The sequence below is a fragment of the Dama dama genome, chromosome 17 (assembly GCF_033118175.1).
Source record: "Dama dama isolate Ldn47 chromosome 17, ASM3311817v1, whole genome shotgun sequence".
Classification (NCBI taxonomy): Eukaryota; Metazoa; Chordata; class Mammalia; order Artiodactyla; family Cervidae; genus Dama; species Dama dama.
The window spans coordinates 69,804,820-69,828,914 of NC_083697.1; the positions used below are offsets into that span (position 1 = coordinate 69,804,820).

The 24,095-nt window shown below is 40.1% G+C and overlaps 1 protein-coding gene across 1 annotated transcript in view; it reads right to left on the bottom strand.

Annotated features, from left to right (window-relative positions):
* The window catches only part of CORIN (corin, serine peptidase), a 267,935-nt gene that overhangs the window by 58,053 nt on the left and 185,787 nt on the right, over positions 1 to 24,095 (bottom strand). Inside the window, exons 7-12 of the mRNA XM_061164691.1 lie at positions 19,076 to 19,183; positions 17,830 to 17,940; positions 14,935 to 15,051; positions 11,563 to 11,670; positions 3,449 to 3,680; positions 257 to 402 (exon numbers count right to left, since the gene is read on the bottom strand). Coding sequence (XP_061020674.1) covers positions 257 to 402; positions 3,449 to 3,680; positions 11,563 to 11,670; positions 14,935 to 15,051; positions 17,830 to 17,940; positions 19,076 to 19,183 — 822 coding nt within the window. The remainder of the gene's footprint in view (positions 1 to 256; positions 403 to 3,448; positions 3,681 to 11,562; positions 11,671 to 14,934; positions 15,052 to 17,829; positions 17,941 to 19,075; positions 19,184 to 24,095) is intronic.

The following is a 24,095-nucleotide window of genomic DNA, read 5'->3' on the forward strand; positions in this document are numbered from 1 at the left end:
ACTCTGTGAGTTGTGTTTACAATAAACACCAAGATTATTATAAAGTCATCTCTGCAATTTATTTTTAAAATGAATACAGTGTCTAACAGATGAATGTTAAATTCTTCAATGTAATCAAGTTTATAGATTCACCACCTACATAGCCTTTCTATTGGCAATCAAATAAAAACAATTAAGAAACTTCTAAAGGTAGCTGATTTATTCATTCATGTTAGATACTGCATTGTAGTTAATTTTAAAATTAATAAAAATTAACCTTCAACTTCATCATCAGGCATTAGGCAGGTATGATTGTCTGCATTTTCCTCTGGAAATTGATTGCAATCTGTGTCTTCTGGCCACTGTAGACCCACAATCCCAAGAACAGACTCACAGCGTTCTTTGGAATGCTCACAGAGAGCTCTAAAAGAGCAAAAACCACAACATTACAGGCAGAAACAGCTACACCAAATGTTAGGCATCTACATGGGACTTTTAATTCTGTAGAGCCATGGGTCAATGTATATATGTGGTGTGTGTATGCAGTGTGTGTGTGTCAATGTATATATGGATGCGCATACACATAATAGGTATTTGGGAAATCAAAATAAGTGATATCATTACAAGGGAGATAGAGTCCTGAAACACAGTTTCACCAAAAAAACAAAAACAAAAACAAAAAACCAACGCTATTGCAGGAATGGAAATAGAGTTGTTCCCAGAACACGGATTCCCTTCTCCAGTTTACCTTTCTTGCTTTCTCTTCTGTCTTTCAGGCAGACACATTCTCCAACCTTTTTGTTTCAGGCAAGTCCCCAACATCACTTTGGGCACTCTGCCACCAAAGGGCACGGAATCTGTACAACACCCTCAGCCCCTTCTGGTGCCCTGCGACTGGGCCATTTCAAGTTCTAACCTGGCTTCCCTAAAGGCAATACTTCAGCTTACACTAATATTGTTGCTTCTCCCAGACCCATCTACGTTGAGCTCAAGTTTCTTTTGTTAAAGAAAAGATATACTAAGCATTGCACTAGGTGTTTTAATGTGTGTTACTTCATCTGTACCTAGAATATTTTAAATTGAGGCATCAGCATGTCTCAAAGAAGATGTTTTTCACTTCAGATGGGGGAAAAATGCAGTTTTGCCTCAATATATAACCAATAAATTAGTTTTTAAAAATGTTAAGTAGATATAACCAGAGCAAGTTCCTAGGCAAATTTCTCATTTCCTTTTAAAGACATTCTCATTTCTCAAAAGTTTCCAACTTTAAACTAAGTTAATATCAACAAGATAAGGAATGGCTAGCAATTGAACAGAGAAGTTTCCAAAAAGTCTCCATCTTGATTTAACTCTGTCTAGATTTAAGACAGAGCATAACTTTATGTTGGTTTAGCCTAGGAATCTGGGGCAAAGACAAAGCCATGGCATTCCCATATGAGGCAAAAATGAGAAGCTCAACAGTGTTTAACAACTATCTGTTTGATTAAGTAGTTTTGTTGCAGATTAATAAAAAGTGTATATAACTCAATCACTGCTGCTATTTTAAATTAACCAAAAGATACGTATTTCAGATAGAAGTCAGGTACTGCCTGACTCTACCACTTTTTTTTTCACTGTAAAATAGAAATAAAATAAACAGTACTACAACTCCACGGCACACTTGTTCATATCATAATCTGTGTGGTATTCAACCATAGAGACAGCAGTCCCAAAAGGTTGCTTTGAGGATGACAACTAAAGTATTTAGCACATTATAAGGGCTCAATAACATTAGATTTTTTCCAATTCGTAACTTAAAAACTGAATTTTAAGATCAATAAACAAGCCTGGCAAAAGCAACTATGCACAACCCCATGAGCATATCAGTACACTACTCTCATTATACAAAAAATATTTTCTTACAAATATCATAATGTAAAATTCTCTTTGATAGCTACTAAAAATTAAAGATGTATATATGCTAAGAAAAAAAAACTAAAATACCTAGAATCAGTTCACCAAATTGTTCCCTGTATAGTATTTCAGGATCCGTCTCATCTTAGGCATTTAAATATGAAACATAAGTCTTGAAATTATCAGTTATATGTGGATACAAATTTGTTCCAGAGAACACTGTTAAAGAGATGTTTATACACATATGAAAAGAAAATCAAATACAAGAATTTGTTAAGTACTATTAAAAGTAAGTATTCACTATCATCAACCTTGCTTAGCAAAAATGGAATAAGATTTACAAGTAAGTTGTTAACATAAAACTGGTAGATGTTTTATTAGTAATATTTTAAACGGCATTTAACAGACATTTTCAGAAGTGTATCTGCACAAGCCTACATCGTCTTACTCTGTTTGTACTTTTTGTTCAGTTTCCCAAGTCATTTTAAAATTTTATTGTTTCCTGTCCTGACTCTATAGATGACCCTTCCTTGTCATCCATTTGATATTCAGTATTTAATTTGTTTTCTCATCTGTTCACTGTTTTGATATTACTGCTTTTTCTTCAAGTTCTGAATGACGTCTGATCCAAACACATGGTTTTCACAGTTACCACTCACATTTAGGCAGGCACATCTGTATATTCATTCCGTGATGGAAAAGAGCCCTGAGGAGGGCAGCCCCAACTGTGACAGCCACTCTGAATGTGCACATTCTCTGACCACAGCCCAGGACACACGGCGGAGAAGGCCAAACTGCCACAAAGCAGTGAGTGCTGCTCCTGTCCTAACACCAGAGCAGTGCTTATTCTGGGCTCACGGTCAACTGGCAAAACTTCGCCTTTGTGTACATTCATCTAATCTTAATCTCACAACAGCTCAACCCAACCACAATCACAATCCTGGTCTTCCAAGTAAGGGAACTGGGACTGGAAGAGATCAAGGAAACGGTCTCAGGCCACAAGCAGCTAGAGAAAGAGCCAGGATTTGAATCAGAAGGTGGACTCCAGTGTAACAGTCTCAACCACAGGACATCACTCATAGCCCAAGCCCAAGCCATGCTCTTAAAATGCTGTCCTGAATTTCACCCAAGCAGGTAGAAAAACTCTATGTGCATCCCCTGTCTATCCTGAGAGGTTGGTGTGATGTTTCTTAACTTTTGATACAGTTAGAAAGCAGCATTTTAAATACATCAACACTGCTAGATCAAGAGGCAGACAGATCCCTCCTTCTGCTGTCTCACATTTAAAAAACCACTTCTTGATCCACCAAAATGAAATATGTGATTTTATTTGGTTAAAGTCCATGAACTATTATCAAAGGCAGTTCATAACCCTCTTGTTTGGTTCTTCAGTAATGACTTCTTACTCAGATACTCATTTTAGAATTCTACTTCTTTACCATTTTAATATGCAATTTGTTAAACACAGAGCTTCTTAGCAAAATAAGTACTTTGCCTAAACTCAAACTAAGTCTTCATTCCCTTGGTTCCCCCTGAGGGAAAATGAGGATGCCTGGGGGCGATGCCACTGCATTACCTGCAAGGGGGGATACGCTGGTGTGCGTCCTCGTCACACTTAGGTACCAAGATGGTGCAAGCAAAGAACATGAGGTATTTGTAACAGTTGGTTTGAACAAGTGCAGGGAAAAGAGAAGACTCCCAGCTGATGGATGCTTCCTTTTGAGTCCTGTGGCCAAGGTAATTCGGAAAACTTGTATGGTTGTAGGGCAAATTCAAGCAGAGTTCCAACGTAATTGGTTCACACTGACCTAACAATAACAACAACAAAAAAACCACATATACAGATACATATTATATATTTTTATTTATAATTTCATTTTGTTTATATTTATAATTCCACATGTAAAATAACTTACAAAATGAAAGTCTACCTTACAAATTTTCTTAAAAGTATTTAAGATTAGAATGCAAGCAGTACCTGAGGCTGCCTTCAAAAGGTAAACAGTGTGGTTCCTGAGGTGTCGTGACAAGCCGAGATTCACTTCTGTATGTGCATCTGCCAGCACGCTGACCAGCATGAATGTTTCAGAAAGTCTTCCTCATTTTCCCCTTGGTTTCACTTATCTGAAAGTGACTCCGTTTCCTGCTTCCTTTTAACTTTAATTTGTCATCTTCTGATTTATCCATTACTTCTAAACTAATGCATTCCCCATCACCCTGAAAGCCACTTTTAAAATTAATGAATTTAGCTGAGGAGGCAAGTAGATGACTTTTTTCTATGTGTTTTGTGGTTAATAAACATATGAAAGTGAAACATGAAAGTCACTCATTCGTGTCTGACTCTTTGCAACCCCATGGACTGTAACATGCCAGGCTCCTCTGTCCATGGAGTTCTCCAGGCAAGAATACTGGAGTGAATAGCCATTTAGCCATTCTATTCTCTAAGGACTCTTCCCAATCCAGGGATTAAACCCAGGCCTCCTGCATTGCAGGCAGATTCTTTACTGTCTGAGCCACCAGAGACTTGCTGATCAACATGTAAAGATACACAATTCCAGGGCAAGAGGAGGCTGAGGTCCATTAGATATCCATTGCCAGAGAGATCATCCCTAACACTTAGCTTGGCATCCAAGGCTATTTCACACTCCGAACCACAGCCTAACTTTCTAGCCTCATCACCCATCCTATCTCATCAGCAATATTTGCTTGGTGACACCAGACATTTTAAGAATTGCATGACTTCATGATTCCTGTTAGCTTTTATCCCTTTCTTTCCTTCACACACTTGCAATCACCCCTTAAATGCAATCATGTTTCTAGCTGTCAGCACTTGTTTCCTGGAATAATCCTTTCCCATCCTCCTCACCAAGCTAATTTCTCCTTGGTTTGCAGCACTCAGCACAAACACCTCTTCCAGGAAGCCTTCCTGGCCAACCACTCTTCCTCGTCCACTCCCAGAAGGAGCGCCAGAGTATCTCCAGGACATACCTGCCATGCCCACATGGCCCTCTGCTCTATTCTTCACTTACTTACTTGTCTTCCCCACACAATTCTGAGACTTTTGTGAAATGAGGCTTTCTTTTTTTTTTAAATTGAAGTATAGCTCATTTACAATGTTGTGTTGGCTTCTACAGCTAAAGCTACAGCTAAGTCTCTTCAGTCGTGTCCGACTCTGTGTGACCCCACGGACAGCAGCCCACCAGGCTCCTCTGTCCCTGGGATTCTCCGGGCAGGACACTGGGGTGGGTTTTGCCATCTCCTTCTCCATGTGTTAGCATCTGGTGTACAGAAGTGATTCAGTTTTCCACACATAATTACAATGAATGTGCTTTTTCAGATTCTTTTCCATTATAGTTTATCATAAGATATTAAATATAGTTCCCTTATTTCTTGATCTCATAGTCTACACCAAGCATAGTGTGAGAATTAAGGGAGGAAAGGAGGAAGGAAAGTGTCAGAAACCATCCTAGGCACTTTAAAATATAAAAATAATTCAAAATATAGTCCAAGCCATTGAAGCAGTCTAAGTCTCCAGGGATATAACATGGACAGGTTAGGCCAGCAGGACTGGAAAAAATGCTAGAGCCCAGAGGGACAACGTGGACAGAAGCAGCTTGGGAAGACCTCCCAGGACAAAGCAGTTTGGACAGATTTGGGGGAAAGCAGCAGCAAGGCTTTCCGCCCCTTGTCTGCAGGGGACGCGCCTCACTCCCAGAGGAACGAGGTGATCAAGGAGTGTCTTTGCAGAATCAGGCCAGGTCCACCAAGACTTCATGCCTTAAGGGTAATTATTCAAATTAAATTTAATTATTTGACTAAGAAGTGGTAAGCAGGCAAACAGATTAGCAATAAGGACTGCAGTGAAATAGTGAAACAGCTCTGGGATGATTTCTCGATTTAAACAATCTGAGGGCTTTTCAGAGACTATGCTATGGAAGCTTGACACTGATCAGATTCAAAAGCTCATGACCACACATATAAGACTCTCAGTTTACTGGGGAAGAAGTAACACTTTAAAGCTGGCATAATTCTGAGGATGCCTACAATGTAGGGAGAAGAAAGAGATGGAAGAGGGATGGGGTTTGTTCAACTTCTTGCTTCTCTGATTTGTGAAAGAGGAGTAACATGAAATGTTTGATTTCACATTACACATAAAAAATGCATGTTTGTTATAAAGACAATAAAAAGATGCATATAGGAAAAGTTCTCCATTCCCCACCTCCCTTTCTTTTAACTTTCCTCAAAGCTAAAAGACAGTTTTAATCCTTTCAGGCCTTTCACTTGCTCATATTTATATGCATAAGAATTTACACACACAGGCAGAGATATGTCTATGCTTTCGCCAAAGGATAACTGTACTATCACTATTACTTTCCAACTTGTTTTTGTTTCTTGATAACCTATCATGACCAAGTAGTAGAAACAGCTCAACCTCTATGTTTTTCCTAATTTCTTCAATATACTTAAAATTTTACCCCCCAAAATGGGATCATTTACACATATTTTGATGCAGTCTTTTTTCCCCTGTAGACAGCTTTTCTTTCTCTTTTCCTTAACCACCCTACAAAAAAGTTCAGTTCATTTCATTGAGATTAACTAATAAACATATCGCGTGGACAGCTTTTCTCCCTTTGGATATGCAGCGGATGTATCACTTTTGATTTGGAATAAGATACAGGCTTTAAATATTTCAGTGTCAAGGGAGATGAAGGGATTAAGTTATGATCATATACTATTCTGAGATCTTTATCGAATGCGTTGAGGTTGATTGAACCCTGTGTTTTGTTCCTTCATAATGGCATTCTTCACAGAGTGCTAAGCACGATAAACTCTCAAGATATCCGGCAACCTCCAATTCTGGGATTGACGGTGTCAGACTTTTTTTATCTTAAGCATTAGACTCAATATGACCCTCGTTTACAACAGCCACTAGAGGGCGATGGCGTCACAAACATGAGGGCGTTTAGCAGCCACCGGCTGTTTGCAAGGTTTTCAGCGCCCAGCGGGGCATCCTGAACTTAGGCGACGCTTAAAAAGTATCTGTTGAAAGAAAGGTCGTGATGCAGTCTCAATGATAGCCCACCTTTCAAACTCTGAAACAAGATTTGTTAAATTCAACCCACAGACAGGATTGTTAACTAAACAATGCTATTCTTGGTGGCAATAGTGGTAAAGAACCGGCCTGCCAATGCAAGAGACATAAGAGATGTGGGGTCCATCCCTGGGTCAGGAAGATCCCCTGAAGGGGGACATGGCTACGGACTCCAGTATTCCTGCCTGGAGAATCCCACGGAGAGAGGAGCCTGGCGGGCTACAATCCATTGGGTCGCAAGGAGTCGGACACGACTTGAAGCGACTTAGCAGGCACAGAATACCTTAAGTGGTTGGGAATCATGTATTAGGTTACCGTCATTTACAGGAGAAAATGTCACTTCTGACATCCATTGGCATATAAACGATTCTCAGATTCACCTTTGCATCAAACTTTGTGGCTCAGACAGTAAAGTATCCATCTCCAATGCAGGAGACCCAGGTTCGATCCCCTGAGAAGATCCCCTGGAGAAGGAGCTTACCCACTCCAGCATTCTTGCCCAGAGAACCCCACGGACAGAGAAACCAGGGGCTACAGTCCATGGACTCCCGAAGAGTTGGACATGACTGAGGGACTGACACTTTTCACTTTTCATTTTAAATCTCTATCTTTATTATTTTCAATAATTTGAAGAGCTATTATAAGGTGAATACCCTTGTAACCGCTGCTCAGGTCAAGAAATTGACTTTACCAGACCATCACAGGCGCCCTTCCATATACCCTGTCATATGTCAACCTTCTCCTTCTCCCACAAATTAACTACTGAGTTTCAGAGTCATTACTTCCTTGCCCTTCTTTATAGCTTTATTACCTAAGTGTGTACATACACACTACATACTACAGTTTGGCTACCCATTTTTGAAAACCTGTTTAAGTCTCTTATAATAGCTATGTTCCCTCTCTATTTCTTTATTTTTCCTTAATATTTAAGTGTTAAAAATTCTGGGGACTTGAACTTGCAGTGCGCCAGTCTGGATTTTGCTGACGGAACACTCTAGGCAGGTAAAGCGCGTGCCCTGGACTCCTTGTTCCCTGAGCACTGGCTCCTGAAGCAGAAGGTGGACTGGGTTTCAGCAGGACTTGGACAAGGTTCTAGGTGCTGCGACGTTCTTGCATCAAACGACACATTACTGACTTATCCCTGTGTCGTCTACAGCTGCGTGTCCATGCTCAATGTCTTGTCCTGTTAATTCTCTTGGTGACCATATGGTAATATTCTAATTCAATCCATTACTTTTTATTTACTCCTTGAAAATGCTTTTAGAAAGAGATCATTCCTCTCAATTGACTCTTTGATCACACTTCTACACTCTCTGTTCCTTCCAACTACAGACTGCAACGAGAGGCCAGAAAATTGACGTACCACTGAGAAATTATTCAAATAACAAAGCTGTTACTTCTTCCCGGATCTAACTTCTCAGTGGGAGGATCACACTGCCATCTTCCCACTCACACGTTCGATTCTGGTTTTCTGTTTATGTTCTTCAAACGCACTCAGCACAGTTTCCCTAGCGTCTCAGTGTCTCGTCAGTTTCCTCTTTCATCACAGATGTTCTTGCCAGGCCCTTTCCATATATATTCAGCAAACGTTTGAATATCCCCTCTTCTGAGTGTCTAGCACTGGACTAGTCACTTGTCCCCATTCCTTCTGTGGTATTAAAAATGAGTGTTGGAGGAAAAAGTACATGGGCAAACATGCAGAACTAAAGATTGATGGAACACTGTGGGGAACTCAGGAGAGTCCCTGAGGCGTGACAGTCATTTCCGGCTTCACACGGCCACAGCGGCCATGGGTGCAGGGAGGCAGAGGGACACGTGCCCAGGAGCCGCTCTCCACCAGGTTTCCCAGCTGTCCGGATCGCACACTGCAGGTGCAAGCGATAGGTCCGGCCCTACACCCCAGGCTGAGGGGACATTACATCCCTGTTCCTACTCCCTAAGGCAAGGAGCTTCTGCTTTTGCCTCCCAGCAGGGTGCAGACGTATTAAAGATTCTGGGCTTGAGTGGATAGGTTGACACTAGCCTATCACTGAACACTGTTATCTGAGATATATTGTTTAGGCTTTTATTTTTTAAATTGTAGCCACTTCTGGGAATCTGAGATAAACCATGGAGCTTATCCATTGAAAAATACAAAAACCATGAAGACATTTTTCACACCCGCTTTCAAGATGTCACTAATTTCTGCAGCCTCATCAGGCCACAAAGCAATCATTCTTAACTTGCACTGCACACTGGGGCCACCTGGGAGATTTTAAAAATACTGATACCTGGGCCCCACCCAATATATCTTCAGGGACAACTAGGAAGTTACATAATATTTTATGGACAACAAGAACCACTGTCTTTAAGAACTAGCCTCCCAGCAACTCCAGTGAGAGAGGCTGACTCCACCAGACAAAACATCCACATTTTCCAAACCCATATTCTCCACTGGCAGGGAGCTGGGGAACGGCAGCGCTCTCATTTGTGCCCCAGAATCTAAATAACGACAGTATCATATTGATAGCAGCAAAGATTTTTAAGTGACTAATCACATTTTCAAGTGATGAAGAGTCTTCTGAGGGGAGATGTTGCTTGTCCATGTTTTTAGAGAGAACCAAGTAGACACACACCATTCTGAAACTCTTTGAAAAATAAGGAAGCATCTTTACTCTCAACGGGAGGTGAGGCTGATACACTGTTTTTAACAACACACAAGGAATGGGGATGAGTGACTAGCCCAGTGCCTGATCCTCAGAAGAGGAGATTTTCAAGTGTCTGCTGAATATACATGGAGAGAGCCTGGCAAAAGCATTTGTGATGAAAGAGGAAGCTGCTGAGACAGTGAGATGCTAGGGAAATTGTGAGCCTATCTGAAGAACATAAAAAGGAAACCAAAATTATATATATGACTGGAAAGGTGGTAAATGATCCCCCTATTGAAAAGTAATCATGTCTCTCTTCTTTTCCATCAAAGTGCATAGTGCCTGGAACATCACAGGCTAAGTACTGGTTGAATATATATATGAGCCAAGTTATCTAGTGCTCTTCCTACAAATTCTTTTATTTTGACAGATGAAAAGATATTTAAATTTTTAATCTTAAAATATTTCAAGTGTAGAGAAAACAGGGTAACATACACCCGGTGACTCCCCACCTAAACTTGATATGAGCTAACATTGCTCTCTCAAATTTTTTTAATCTAACAGTGCCATGCTATGTCAGATAACCCTCAAAACTTCAGTAAAATACACATGTGTGAGACAACAGTGTCACTGACCAAAATTCTGCAACCCAAGTTCAAAGTGAAGTGAAAAAAAAAAAAAAGATTCTGAAAGAGTTCCAAGGAAGAGTCCAAGATAAGCAAAGTCTAACCATATACATACACACATATATACATACACATACACATATATTTAGTGGAATTTAGAGTGAAGAAAATGGTAATATGTCTTAGTGGTCAGACTGGTAACTCTCTGCACTGCTCTCTCCTTATGGGAAGTGGAGGAGGACTGGGAATTGTGCTTTCAGCCAAACAGTTATCAAGTGCTCATGAAAATAAAAAATCTTGTCAGGTGGGTTATTAAGTGGCTGTCTCTCTCACTCTCCTATCCAGCCCACTGTTTTCACCCCTAAAGGTCCCCTAAGGGGTATGGGCTTTCCCCACCCATAAGTTCTATGCTGAGCCAGAAAAGTCATAAGTAGAATTAGGATCCGAAAACTTGAACAAATCCAGGGACCTGAACCCTTCAGCCTTTCAACCTCCCAGCCTCCAGGACCTTCACTGCCAGGATCTGTGCTAAGAAGCCACACCTTCTTGTCAACTGAAAGCTTGACAGACCGCTTTTGAATCTTAAGCCCAAGCTGACAGGGAGGCCAAAAGTCAGTTCTAAAGAGTGTAACAGGGAGTAGATATGAAGGCAGAGTCCAGAAGCAAGATACCATTCCTAGAAATTAGGATCTTTGGGGGCTTTCTGATTCATTTTAAATTCCTCAGGAGAGTCTTTCTGCTCATCCTGTCCATTCCATCTTCCCCTAATTATCCCTCCTCATAAGCCAGTCTGGAGAAAGCCACCTGTCTACACCATTTGGAGCCTTTCCATTGTCACCAACACAAATGAACACAACAGCCACAAGACGGTTCTAGGCCAGCAGAGTTCCTAGAAAGGGGAGAATACATTTCATCCCAAGGACAGACCACCAAAGTTTTATGTGGTTGTTTAGATGAATTTTATATCTGCTTCTCAGATAAAGTTTCTACATTTGAAGATGGGCTTTAAAAAGGAAGAATGATAGCATCTGCCTGCAGATGGAGCCAGGAAAATAATATATAGGAACTGATGCTGAGTGGAAAGTCATGCCAATGATATTAAACAACATGGATTTATAGCCCATTCATGGTGACACATTTGTTTATGAGTTCAGTTAATTAAAACCACTTTGCTTCTTTTCTGCTACCACATGTAATCTTTAAAAAAAAAAAAGAAAAGAAAAAATACATGCATGTACATATTTTGGAGGGATTCCAGACTTCAGCATTTTAATGTCAATGAGAAGGGAAAACATTGAATGCATATCCTGACAGGGTGATTGCATTTGTCAGAGGCTGTACTTACTACAATTATTCAGACTGTTGCTGGCGTCACAAAGAGAGTTACCACCACATGAATCAAGGCAGGAGCTGTAGAGGCATCTCTGGTCTCCTTCTTGACATAGAGTCTGACCTACAGAAGAGAGAGAGGCGCATTCACCCTCATCAGCATCCATAAGTGAATTCCAAGCACTAGTGTCTGAAGGATCCAGAACCGAGGAAGGACACAACTCTAATTTCCTTCCAGCGTCTCCAAAAATATTGAACACAACCTGAGTAGGTGCCTTCTGGATTAATTTTCCTGCAGCTAAAATACAACACTGTTATTCCAGAAGGACTCTGTAGGGATGAAGAAACTAAGGGGCAACCCATCCTTTAAAAATAGGTTGTTATAGTTTTTAATGAAAAAGATAGCATCTTATATTTACACGGGTGCATATAGCTAATGACAAAAGAAAATTCAAGTAATTTGAGGGAAGCGCCAATATTTTAAAGTCTCATTTGATCCCAGCTCTAGTCTTCCCTCTAAGGAAAATGCTCTCCTTAATAATAAGTAGGGCATCAACATCAACATAATAAGGGTACTTTGTCATGGCAGGATTGTAAGCAGCTGTTATCCATATTTTTGGTGTGTCTCTGGAAAGTAGCACTGACCCAGCTGCAATGACCTGAGAATTAGGTTTCTTGTTTCCAAATGAATGACAACAGTGATGTCAGCCTAATGGCTTTTCCTTAAGGTATGTGCAGAGAAAACTGCTTTTCCCATTGATTTCCTGGTCATTTGTAGATAAATGGAAAAGGTAATAAATTACTGCCCATTCTCTTTCTAGCTTGCCCCCATTATAGTCAATTATTTTTAGACACATCTGGACTCTACAATATCTTGCAAGGCATTTTTAAATATAAATAATAGTATCGGTATACATACAATCATTCTTACCTATAATTCTGACAATATTTATTATACTGGACTTTCTTATCTAGAATTCTAAGTTTTATCTACAATCTTACCTATAATTCTAAATATAATATTTAGTATACTGGACTCTCTCTCCCTTCTAGTACCATTAATGAGCAACACTATATATCATAGCCTTGCAAAAAAGAGATATCGCTTCCTTATTTTTCAATAGTTAGCAGATAAAAGTGTTTTTTTTTTTTTGCAAGGTAAGTTAGGCTAAGTTCCATGAATATTAGTCTCTTTAAAAAAATTTTATTCAGACAGCATGCATTCATTATTTGAGCCAATATTAAGTGCTTGCTATATGACAACTTAGTTTGCCAGCAAGGCATTGAGCATTAAAAGATAAAGTCTGATGATTTCGACTCTAATTAGGGATATCTTCATGAACGAAATCTTATAATGCCATGTGATCATTGCTCTCTGAAGGTACATGTAAAAAGCAGTAAAAGCAAATTAGGGCAGTAAGAAGAAAGCTTCTCATAGTTTTTAGGCAGATGGGATAAGCTGGCATAAGAGGGAAGGAGGGGTTTCCCAAGCCAATAGCAGGATGTGTAAAGGGCTACTGAATAGGAAGGCTGAGAGTGAGGCTGAGGGCTGTAAAGGCCTCTATCTTGAAAAGGGCTCCAAGCCCTCAGAGAAGCCATCCCGGCCTCCTCCCAGCCTAGTGGAGCATAAACAGCCTGTGGTTACTGCTGCCAGGGCCTCTGTTGTGTTGCAACTCGCTGCCCTTCACCCTCAGCTCTCTAACGGCAATGGCTTTCTCCCACTCCTCTATGCCACCTTGCTCTTTCCACCTTGGGGCCTTTGGACAAGCGGTTCCCTGTGTCTGAAATGCTTTCTCCTGTCCCACTCTCCTTTGCTAGTTCCATTCATTCTTCAGATAGTAGCTCCAATACCTCCTCCTCAGGGCAGCTTCCCAGAAGCCCTTACCAAGACATGCTTCCATAGCAACACATCCCAGCACCTTGAATTTCCCTCTTGGTTGCCAGACCTACTGTTTCCTGCCTGTCTTCCCCAGATGCCTGCCAGCCCCATGAACTGCTCTGCTTGCCACTGAATTCCCAGCACTACAATATACTTTTAGTATGTTGAATTTAGTAGAGTGAATAATCTAAATTCACTACAATTTTACTTTCCTTTTTTTACATTTCCATTTTATCATGTGACTTTTCTTAAATCTCACAGACATAAAGAAATACTGGCAAATCCTGCCACTGCATAGTAAAGAATACAAGATTATTTCAAACAGCATTGAATTATGTAGAGAGAAATAACTATTTAATCAAAAGGGAGCCTCTTGGCTGATATGGAATAACTCAAGGCCAGAAAAGAATTTCCTTCTGAATTTTGAAAACTGGTAAAACAAAGCTATCCTTATCTAGTTTTTTGTGGAATAAATCAGTGATCAAAAGGCTCTCTCTCTTGGTCTACAATGCATTCTCATTAAAACTATTCTAATATCAATATTCATTATGGCAAATCTAATTTAGTTACAGGTGACCAATCTCATTAGCTGATGTGGGATACACACAGCCTAGACAGGCTTTCAGGTACCAGCCACAGAAAATAGCTTACATTTACATTTATGGAGTATTCAACACATGTCATCTCTATGAAGCAGTTATCATTACTCTGATTTACAGACACAGAAACTGAAGTAACCGGGTTAAATCACTGGCCTGAAGTCAACCAGGGAGTGAGTGGGAGCTGCGGTCTGAACCCAGGCTGCTGGGCGGCAACCTCCACATTCCTAAACGAGGCTATGTTAGTAAGACACAAGGAAGACTTACAGACAAGCATAGTGGTTTTCAAGTCAAAGTTTTTAAGTCAAAAGTAGCTAGTAGCTAGTAGCCCTGTACTGAGAGATACTTCTACACAAACTGAGGCTTAAGACAATCAGGGTAGAGCTTTCTTTTCCAACAGAAAACCAATTTATTTGATTTACTTTTTCTTTGGGGGCTTCACAGATAATAACAGATTGCTTTTAAAGTGTGTTCAAGCATATTGCTTGGCAATGGGAGCCATTAAATGGCTTCTCCGCACATGGTTATTTTTGGAAGCCATTACATTTAATTTCAGAAGCCACTTCCTTCTAACTGGAATCTAATTGAATTGAATAGTGTATGCTACACTTTTCTCTTTATTGCAGTGTTTCCCCATAAAACAGCTAACTGAATCTACCTGTGCTGTTTAAGTGTTTAACCACTATTTTTCACCCTTAGGAATGAGTTTTCAGCGTAAGTTGCATGAAACTTTTATTTACCACAAAAAAGGTTTCTGGCTGACTGGAACTGTGGGGACCAGTGCGTTAGGCAATCTGAAATTATTTATGTGGGAATCCTTTAAGCACTAGATAACTTCCAACATTTTGTTTTGCTCCCAAGGAAAGACCTGCTGGTAAGGACTATTTCTGGGGTTGGAGCACACACTTACCATCGCTACAAGTCTCCTCATCACTTCCGTCCTTACAGTCCTCGTCTCCATCACACTGGAAAGTGCTGGGGATGCACTGTCCATTTCTGCATTCTACCAGACCCTGGCTGTGACAAGCTAGGGAACACCAAAATAACATGCATTTTAATTATCTGTATTTCTTTCAGTGTGCGGATCATATCCATGATTCCTGTTTATCTGGCATCACCAAGAAATGAAGTGTTCTAAACATCTGAATGTTCTGCCCAAATGAATGATTGTGTCATTAAGTTTTTTCATCCCAAGTGTTCTTGGAATGCAAGGTTTTCTTTCTGGAATTTCTCTTACCCTATTAAGTAGCACTTACTTAAAACTAACCTTTTCTAGATCACTGCATAAGTGAAACTAGTATTAACGATGGTAGTAGTTATACTGGGCTTCCCAGGTGGCTCAGTGGTAAAGAATCTGCCTGCAATGCAGGAGATGCGGGTTCAGTCCCTGGGTCAGGAAGATCCCCTGGAGAAGGAAAAGACACTCCACTCGAGTATTCTTGCCTGGGAAATCCCATGGACAGAGGAACCTGGCAGGCTACAGTGCATGGAGTCACAATAGAATCGGATGTTACTTAGCGACTAAACAACAAGCAGTTATGATAATGATATAAAAACTACAATTTATTAAAGGTTTCCTATATGGCAATAGCTGTGCTAGGAGTAGTACATATCTAATTTCAAATCCTCATAACAAATTTTTAAAGTGCCACCTCATGCGAAGAGTTGACTCACTGGAAAAGACCCTGATGCTGGCAGGGATTGGGGGCAGGAGGAGAAGGGGACGACAGAGGATGAGAAGGCTGGATGGCATCACTGACTCAATGGACATGAGTTTGAGTAAACTCCGGGAGTTGGTGATGGACAGGGAGGCCTGGCGTGCTGCGATTCATGGGGTAGCAGAGTTGGACACGACTGAGCGATGGAACTGAACTGAAAGTGCATATTATCAACCTAGTTTAGAATAAAGAAACTGAAGTTTAGAGACTTTAGCGTGTGTGTCATACTCAAGGCTGTTGAAAAGTAGGGCCAGAACATGGAAGTAAGATTTTCTAACCCTAAGCCCCAGCATTTCACTCTGCACCAACCTGACCTAATGCACCAGTGAAATGCATAATAGCTACCCCACAATAAACACTTTATTTCAAAATTTGCTTATGACATCTGATATTTAAAAGGATGATCTAGTAACCATTAACCTCCCAAGAACTGGTTGTCTTAATTCTATCCCTATTGCCTTTTAAAGCATCAGAAACCCATGTATCTTGTGACCTCAGCCTTCACAGTTACTGTCTACATACACACATGAGCACCATGTTCTTGCTTTTCCAAGATCCATCAAAATACAGCCCACTCTGTTCCACAATGTCCACTCAGTCAGGACTCAGATGATATTGCAGTTCAAATATAATTCAGGAAAGAGGAAAGCTAGGCATACTGTTTGCTAATTAATTTAAATAAGTTTTCTTATGTCAAAATAAAAACCATGCAACCTACATTTCTATTTTTGCCTTAAATAACAGGCAAATTAAACAGTCTATCTCATATGTAGCCACTGTTTCTACTTTTATTAGACCGTAAAAGATGGAATAAAAAGTTTAATTAGCTTGAATATGCATAAAATGCACCATATTAACTCTTTCAGGTCAATATTACCCTTCTTTAGCTTCTATTTAATCACTTTATTATTCCCTATTGAGTATAATATACTTTCTAGGAAAAAAATGTGGCAAGCCATACTCGATTTTATTAGGTAGTGTAACAGCTACCTGAAGACTCTTTTTTTTTTAAAAAAAAAAAACAATTGAAGTATAGTTGATTTATAATATCATGTTAGTTTCAGGTATATAGCACAGTGATTCAGTTATACATAGATACATCCTTGTATATGTACCTATTCCTATTGGTTACTACAAAATATTAAGTATAGTTCACCATGCTATACAGTAGACCTTGTTGTCTATCCATTTTGTATACAGCAGTATGTCTATATTAATGCCAGAGTCCTAGTTTATTTTCCCTTTGCTTTCCCCTTTGGTACATGAATTTGTTTCCTGTGTCTCTGTGAGCTTGCCTCTTTGGCAAATAAGTTCATTTGTGTAATTTTTAGATTCCACATGTAAGTGAGGTCATACACTACCTGTCCACCTCTGTCCAGCCCCCTCACTTAGTGTGACAATCCACAGGCCCATCCACGTTGCTGCAGATGGCATGATCTCATCATTGTTTATGGCTGAGTGATACCCTACAGCACACACAGACCACATCTTCTTATCCATTCATCTGTCAGGGAGCGTTTAGGTTGCGTCCACGTCTGTTACTGTAAACAGTGCTGCTGTGACTACATGGGTGTATGCACCCTTCTGAATTTTGGTTTTCTCCAGATACACTCACCAGAAATGAGCCAGGCTCTGAAGTACTAACGTCATCACACACTCTGTGTGACTCCATCAGCCCTGAAGGCTCTCTTCTCTGTCAGTTCTCCCTACGCCCTCTCACAAATGCTGCCTGTGAGCACGTGTGGAGGCTCTTGCTTAACTGCCAATATATTGTTTGCAGACAGAAAGTTCCCCATCTCTGGGAAGAATATCTGCTTTGACAAAGTCACAAAAGAAGATGTGTGGGTAATGAGAGAGAAAACAGCCACCTGCTCGGCCAGAGTGGCCAAGTCAGGCTTTGAGTTTTGGAGAGAGAAATTCAGGCATCAGTCATACTACATTGTTCTTGTCATCATACCATTCAATTGTCCTCTGTATGGGCCAGGGCCGAAGTGTAAGACTTTGTTTAGATAGTAAACCTTGAGTGTATTTGACTAAACAGACAGAAGTGGGAAAATGAGCAAGATGGGAACCTTCAGGGCACTCACAGCAATTAACTTCATCGGATTTATCCGCGCAGTCGTGGTCCCCATCACACACCCACTCGATGGCAATGCAGCGCCCGTCTCCACAGCGATGCTCCTCTGTGGGCTTGCAGTCTGGAGGAAGCAAGCGCTCAGGGGATGGAGAGAACCAACATGACAAACACTCGGGATGTATGGCTTGTGGCGCCAGTACAAGTTAGAAAGTTCTTCTGTCACTAAATAACACACTACCAAAAATTTGAGAGCTAATCACAAAGTCAAAATGGTAAACAAGCAAGAAGAATTCAGCTGGTTTTATTAATAATTCAGGAGAGGACATTCAGAATTAAACACAGTTCTTTAAAATGTGGTGGCTCAGTGGTAAATCCGTCTGCTAATGCAGGAGACATGGGTTCAATCCTTGGGTTGGGGATCCAGATCCCCCGGAGAAGGAAACTGTAACCCACTCCAGTATTCTTGTCTGGGAAATCCATAGACAGAGAAGCCTGGAGGGCTACAGTTTACAGGGTCACAAGAGAGTCGGACATGACTTAGCAACTAAGCAACAACAACTTTAAAAGGTTCATTCCTCTTTTTAACTGAGGTACAATTGACATGAAATGTTGTGCAAATGTATTCTAAGTGAGATAAGTTAGAAAGAGAAAAATACTGTATATCACATGTGGAAAAAAGCTGAATTTGTACAATGTATAGACAAGTGGCTAGCAGGGGCTGGTGTGGGCTGTTGGAAAAATGCTGTTTACAGGTACAAACATGCAACCAGTAGGTGGATTCCTTCGGTAAAAGATAAGACGAGTTTTTGAATGTAAAACAAACCATTGGTGTCTCCACTGCAGAAGTCGCCATGTAGGGCATGGCCATCAAATACAAGAGAGGTCTTTGGTTATACATAACAAGAGGATCAAGAGCTGCAAGCAGTTTTGCTCAAAAGCTCAAAATCTAACCATGAGCCACTGACTCCAACGAGAGAAGAAACAAACAGTTTCAAAGAGACAAAAACATGTTAACTCCTATTTCCATTCAACTTCTTTAATGTTTCCTCAGTATGACTTTACCCAAGAAATATTACATTTACACATAAGACATGACAGACTAGTAATTGAAAAAGCCTCCTCTTCCTGAAAATTAAGAAACCAATCACTTTGTAATTTAACTCATTAACCACACTAACAAACAATGAACTACAAGATTGTGATTATAAGTTTCTATAATTTTAAATGAAAACCTTTAGGGAAATAATGTTACTTACCACAGTTTTGTTCATCACTCAGATCTCCACAGTCATCATATCCATCACACACCAGGCTATAATTAAGGCACTTGCCTGTGCGACAGTGAAACAGATTCTCACTGCAATCTGGGGGAAAAAAAACAACAAACAGAAGCCACTGGTGGGTCATCAGAGCGGAACAGGGTGTTACAGTAGCGGCTGGTATAACAGAAGCATATCATGGGGCGGCGAGGCGGCGGGACTCATAATGGTGACCTGGTCCACATCTACTGTTTCACAGGCGAGGAGACTGTGGTGCAGAGGAGCCACTGACTTATTCAAGGCCATGTAACAAGTTACTGTAGAACCATGATGAGGACCCACTGGCTCCCAAGCCAATGTTCTTATCACTCCCTGAAAACACCCACGTTCCACTCTATGTCACCTGAAAGCTTCCTTACAGCCAAATGTGAGAAAAGACATTCTCCACCCACCTTCACACAGAATAAACACTTCGTAGACAGTGAGCAGTTATTTCTTAAAAATGTTTAAAATGAAAGGCTAGTTTTGTCAATGGTAAACACAGACATAACAAAGAGAAAAAGTCATTTACATTACAGAGTCATTACTCACACAACTTTACCACTTAAGTCATCTGAATGTTTCATAGCATGACCCTCAGATAAGCAGTACTGTCCTAGATTATGATGCCAAGATAAGAAAAAGTGATGTAACCCTTATTGCCAAATTCAGACTTAAATTGAAGAAAGTGGGGAAAACCACTAGACCATTCAGATGTGACCTAAATCAAATCCCTTATGACTATGCAGTAGAAGTGAGAAATAGAGTTAGTGACTAGATCTGATAGAGTGCCTGATGAACTATGGATGGAGGTTGGTGACATTCTACAGGAGACAGAGGGCCAGACCATCCCCAAGAAAAAGAAATGCAAAAAAACAAAATGGCTGTTTGAGGAGGCCTTACAAATAGCTGTGAAAAGAAGAGAAGTGAAAAAGCAAAGGAAGAAAGGAAAGATATACCCATTTGAATGCAGAGTTCCAGAGAATAGCAAGGAGAGATAAGAAAGCCTTCCTCAGTGATCAATGCAAAGAAATAAAGGAAAACAATAGAATGGGAAAGACTAGAGATCTCTTCAAGATAATTAGAGATACCAAGGGAACATTTCATGCAAAGATGGGTTCAATAAAGGACAGAAATGGTATGGACCTAACAGAAGCAGAAGATACTAAGAAGAGGTGGCAAGAATACACAGAAGAACTGTACAAAAAAGATCTTCATGACCCAGATATCATGATGGTGTGATCACTCACCTAGAGCCAGACATCTTGGAATGTGAAGTCAAGTGGGACTTAGGAAGAAGCACCACTACAAACAAAGCTAGTGGAGGTGATGGAATTCCAGTTGAGCTATTTCAAATCCTAAAAGATGATGCTGTGAAAGTGCCACACTCAATATGTCAGCAAATTTGGAAAACTCAGCAGCAGCCACAGGACTGGAAAAGGTCAGTTTTCATTCCAATCCCAAAGAAAGGCAATGCCAAAGAATGCTCAAACTACCACACAATTGCACTCATCTCACGTGCTAGTAAAGTAACGCTCGAAATTCTCCAAGCCAGGCTTCAGCAATACGTGAACCATGAACTTCTATGTTCAAGCTGGTTTTAGAAAAGGCAAAGGAACCAGAGATCAAAATGCCAACATCTGCTGGATCATCAAACAGGCAAGAGAGTTCCAGAAAAACATCTATTTCTGCTTTATTGACTATGCCAAAGCCTTTGACTGTGTGGATCACAATAAACTGTGGAAAATTCTGAAAGACATGGCAATACCAGACCACCTGACCTGCCTCTTGAGAAACCTATATACAGGTCAGGAAGCAACAGTTAGAACTAGACATGGAACAACAGACTGGTTCCAAATAGGAAAAGGAGCACGTCAAGGCTTTATATTGTCATCCTGCTTATTTAACTTATATACAGAGTACATCATGAGAAACGCTGGGCTGGAGGAAGCACAAACTGGAATCAAGATTGCCGGGAGAAATACCAACAACCTCAGATATACAGATGACACCACCCTTATGGCAGAAAGTGAAGAAGAACTAAAGAGCCTCTTGATGAAAGTGAAAGAGGAGAGTGAAAAAGTTGGCTTAAAGCTCAACATTCAGAAAACTAAGATCATGGCATCCGGTCCCATCACTTCATGGCAGATAGATGGGGAAACAGTGGAAACAGTGGCTGACTTTATTTTTTTGGGCTCCAAGATCACTGCAGATGGTAACTGCAGTCATGAAATTAAAAGACGCTTGCTCCTTGGAAGGAAAGTTATGACCAACCTAGACAGCATATTAAAAAGCAGGGACATTACTTTGTCAACAAAGGTCCGTCTAATCAAGGGTCTGGTTTTTCCAGTGGTCATGTATGGATGTGAGAGTTGGAATGTGAAGAAAGCTGAACACAGAAGAATTGATGCTCCTGAACTGTGGTGTTGGAGAAGACTCTTGAGAGTCCCTTGGACTGCAAGGAGATCCAACCAGTCCATTGGAGATCAGTCCTGGGTGTTCATTGGAAGGACTGATGTTGAAGCTGAAACTCCAATACTTTGGCCACCTGATGCAAACAGCTGACTCATTTGAAAAGACCCTGATGCTGGGGAAGATTGAGGGCAGGAGAAGGGATGACAGAGGACGAGATAGTTGGATGGCATCACCAACACAATGTACATGAGTTTGACTAAACTCCAGGAGTTGGTGATGGACAGGGAGGCCTGGCATGCTGTGGTCACAAAGAGTCGTACACGACTGAGTGACTGAACTGCACTGAACTGAAACTCAAGAAGCTTCCAGTTTGATGTTGGAATAAACATCATGGAAGGAAATTTTAATATGAAGATAGATCTTGTTCTTGAGTAAACCAGAACTCCTATTCTAGTTCTTCCATCTATCAGCTATGATGTTGAGTATATTAGTTAAAATTTATGTCTGTAAACTTAATTATGAAATTATGATAAGCACAACAACTTAATAGAGTTGGAGGAAGACATAAATAATAATGTATGTAAGATCCAAGGCAACTCAATGGGAAAAGAATACTCTTCAACAAATGGTGTGGGGACAACTGGATTTCAAGTATGCAAAGTTGAACTCTGACCTTTATCTCAAACCATATCAAAAAATCTCAAAATGGATTGTAGATTTCAATGTAAGAACTAAAATTATGAAGCTTCTAGAAAAAATAAGAAAAAAGTCTTTCTGATGGGGAGTGGCAAAGAATTCTTGGATATGATCATAAAAGCACAAACCTAAAAAATAATAAATGATATTCATTAAAATTAAAAGGAGCTTCCCAGTTAGTAAAGAATCTGCTTACAATGCAGGAAACCTGAGTTTGATTCCTGGGTCAGGAAGATCCCCTAGAGAAGGGAATGGCTACCCATCCAGTATTCTTGCCTGGAGAATCTCATGGACAGATTCTTGTGGGCTGTTATAGTCCACGGGGTCGCAAAGAGTCAGATACGACTGAGCAACTAAACACTTCCACTTTAAAAATTAAAAACATTTGTGCTTCCAAAGACGCTATTTTAAAGATGAAAAGACAAGTCACGTGCTGAATAAAAAAATATTTTCAAAGCATGTATCTGATAAAGGACTTATATCCAGAAATATACATAGATGTCTTACACTCAATAATAAGATAAACCACCCAATTACAAAGAGACAAATGAACTTGAATAGAAAGTCTTCATGAAGGATATACAAATGGCTGATAAGCACATGAAAAGGTGTTCAATGTAATTAACCATTAAGGAAATGCAAATAAAACCACAATAAGATACTATTCTATATCCCCTAAAATAGCTATAATAGATAAGACAGACAATATCAAGTATCAACAAGGATTCTGAGAAATTGAAACCCTCATATGTAGTTGGTGGGGGTGTAAAATAATAATGCCACATTGGAGAGCAGTTTGACAGCTTCTTAAAGCTTAACTATCACTTTATGAGATTCATGAATTCCACTCTTAGAAATCTACCCAAGAGAAGTGAAACATATACTCACACAAAGACTGCCATGTGAATGTTTATCACAGATTTATTCACAATTGCCAAAGCCTAGAAATATTCCAAATGCTCAACAACTGGCAAATGTACAAGCAAAATGTAGTATAGTCATACAATGGGATACTATTCAGCAATTAAAAGTATCAAACTACTGATGCATGTGACAGCATTGATGAAGCTCAGATACATTTTGCTAAGTGAAAGAAACCGAATACAAAAACTACATATTGTGTGACCCATTTATAAACTTTCTGGAAAAGGCAAACTTACAGACACAGATGTGGCTGTGGCTTGAGATGTGGGAGTGAGGACTGAATACAGATAAATAGGAGGGAAATGTGGGGAAAGATGGGAAAGTTCTAGAAGTGGATCGTGGTGAGGGTTTCACAATCCTATAAATTTACTAAATAACTTTACAGTGTATAAGTTATACCTCAATAAGGTAAAAATATTTGCATGTAAAGGCTGTAGTTAGTAGCAACTAGATTTCTTAAATGTATTAGGTTGGTCAAAAAGTTCATTCAGGTTTTTTTGTAAGATGTCATTGGAAAATCCAAATGAACTTTTGGCCAACCCAATATTATCTTTTCCCTTAGAGTGAATTAAGTTCAAAAACAGATTCTTAAGGCTGAAGAGGGATCATGGAAGATGTGCAGAATTTTAGTTGAGTGGATGTAATGAAAATTTCAGCATGTTTCAAGTAGAAGGAATAGCAAGAACAAAGGAAAGAAGTGAGAAATAAAGTCACATATGAGGATCAGTCTGCTTGACTGATAAAGATCAAGAATCTAATGGAAAACATCCCAGCCTCCTGAATTCCAGCTGATTGTTTCTCCTGAAGCACACGTCTGCCTCTCATTCAATCGGTGATGGGTACTTCTTTACCATGGGGCTTCCCAGGTGGCATTAGTGGTTAAGAACCTGCCTGCCAATGAAGGAGATGTAAGAGACATGGGTTCGATCCCTGGGTCAGGAAG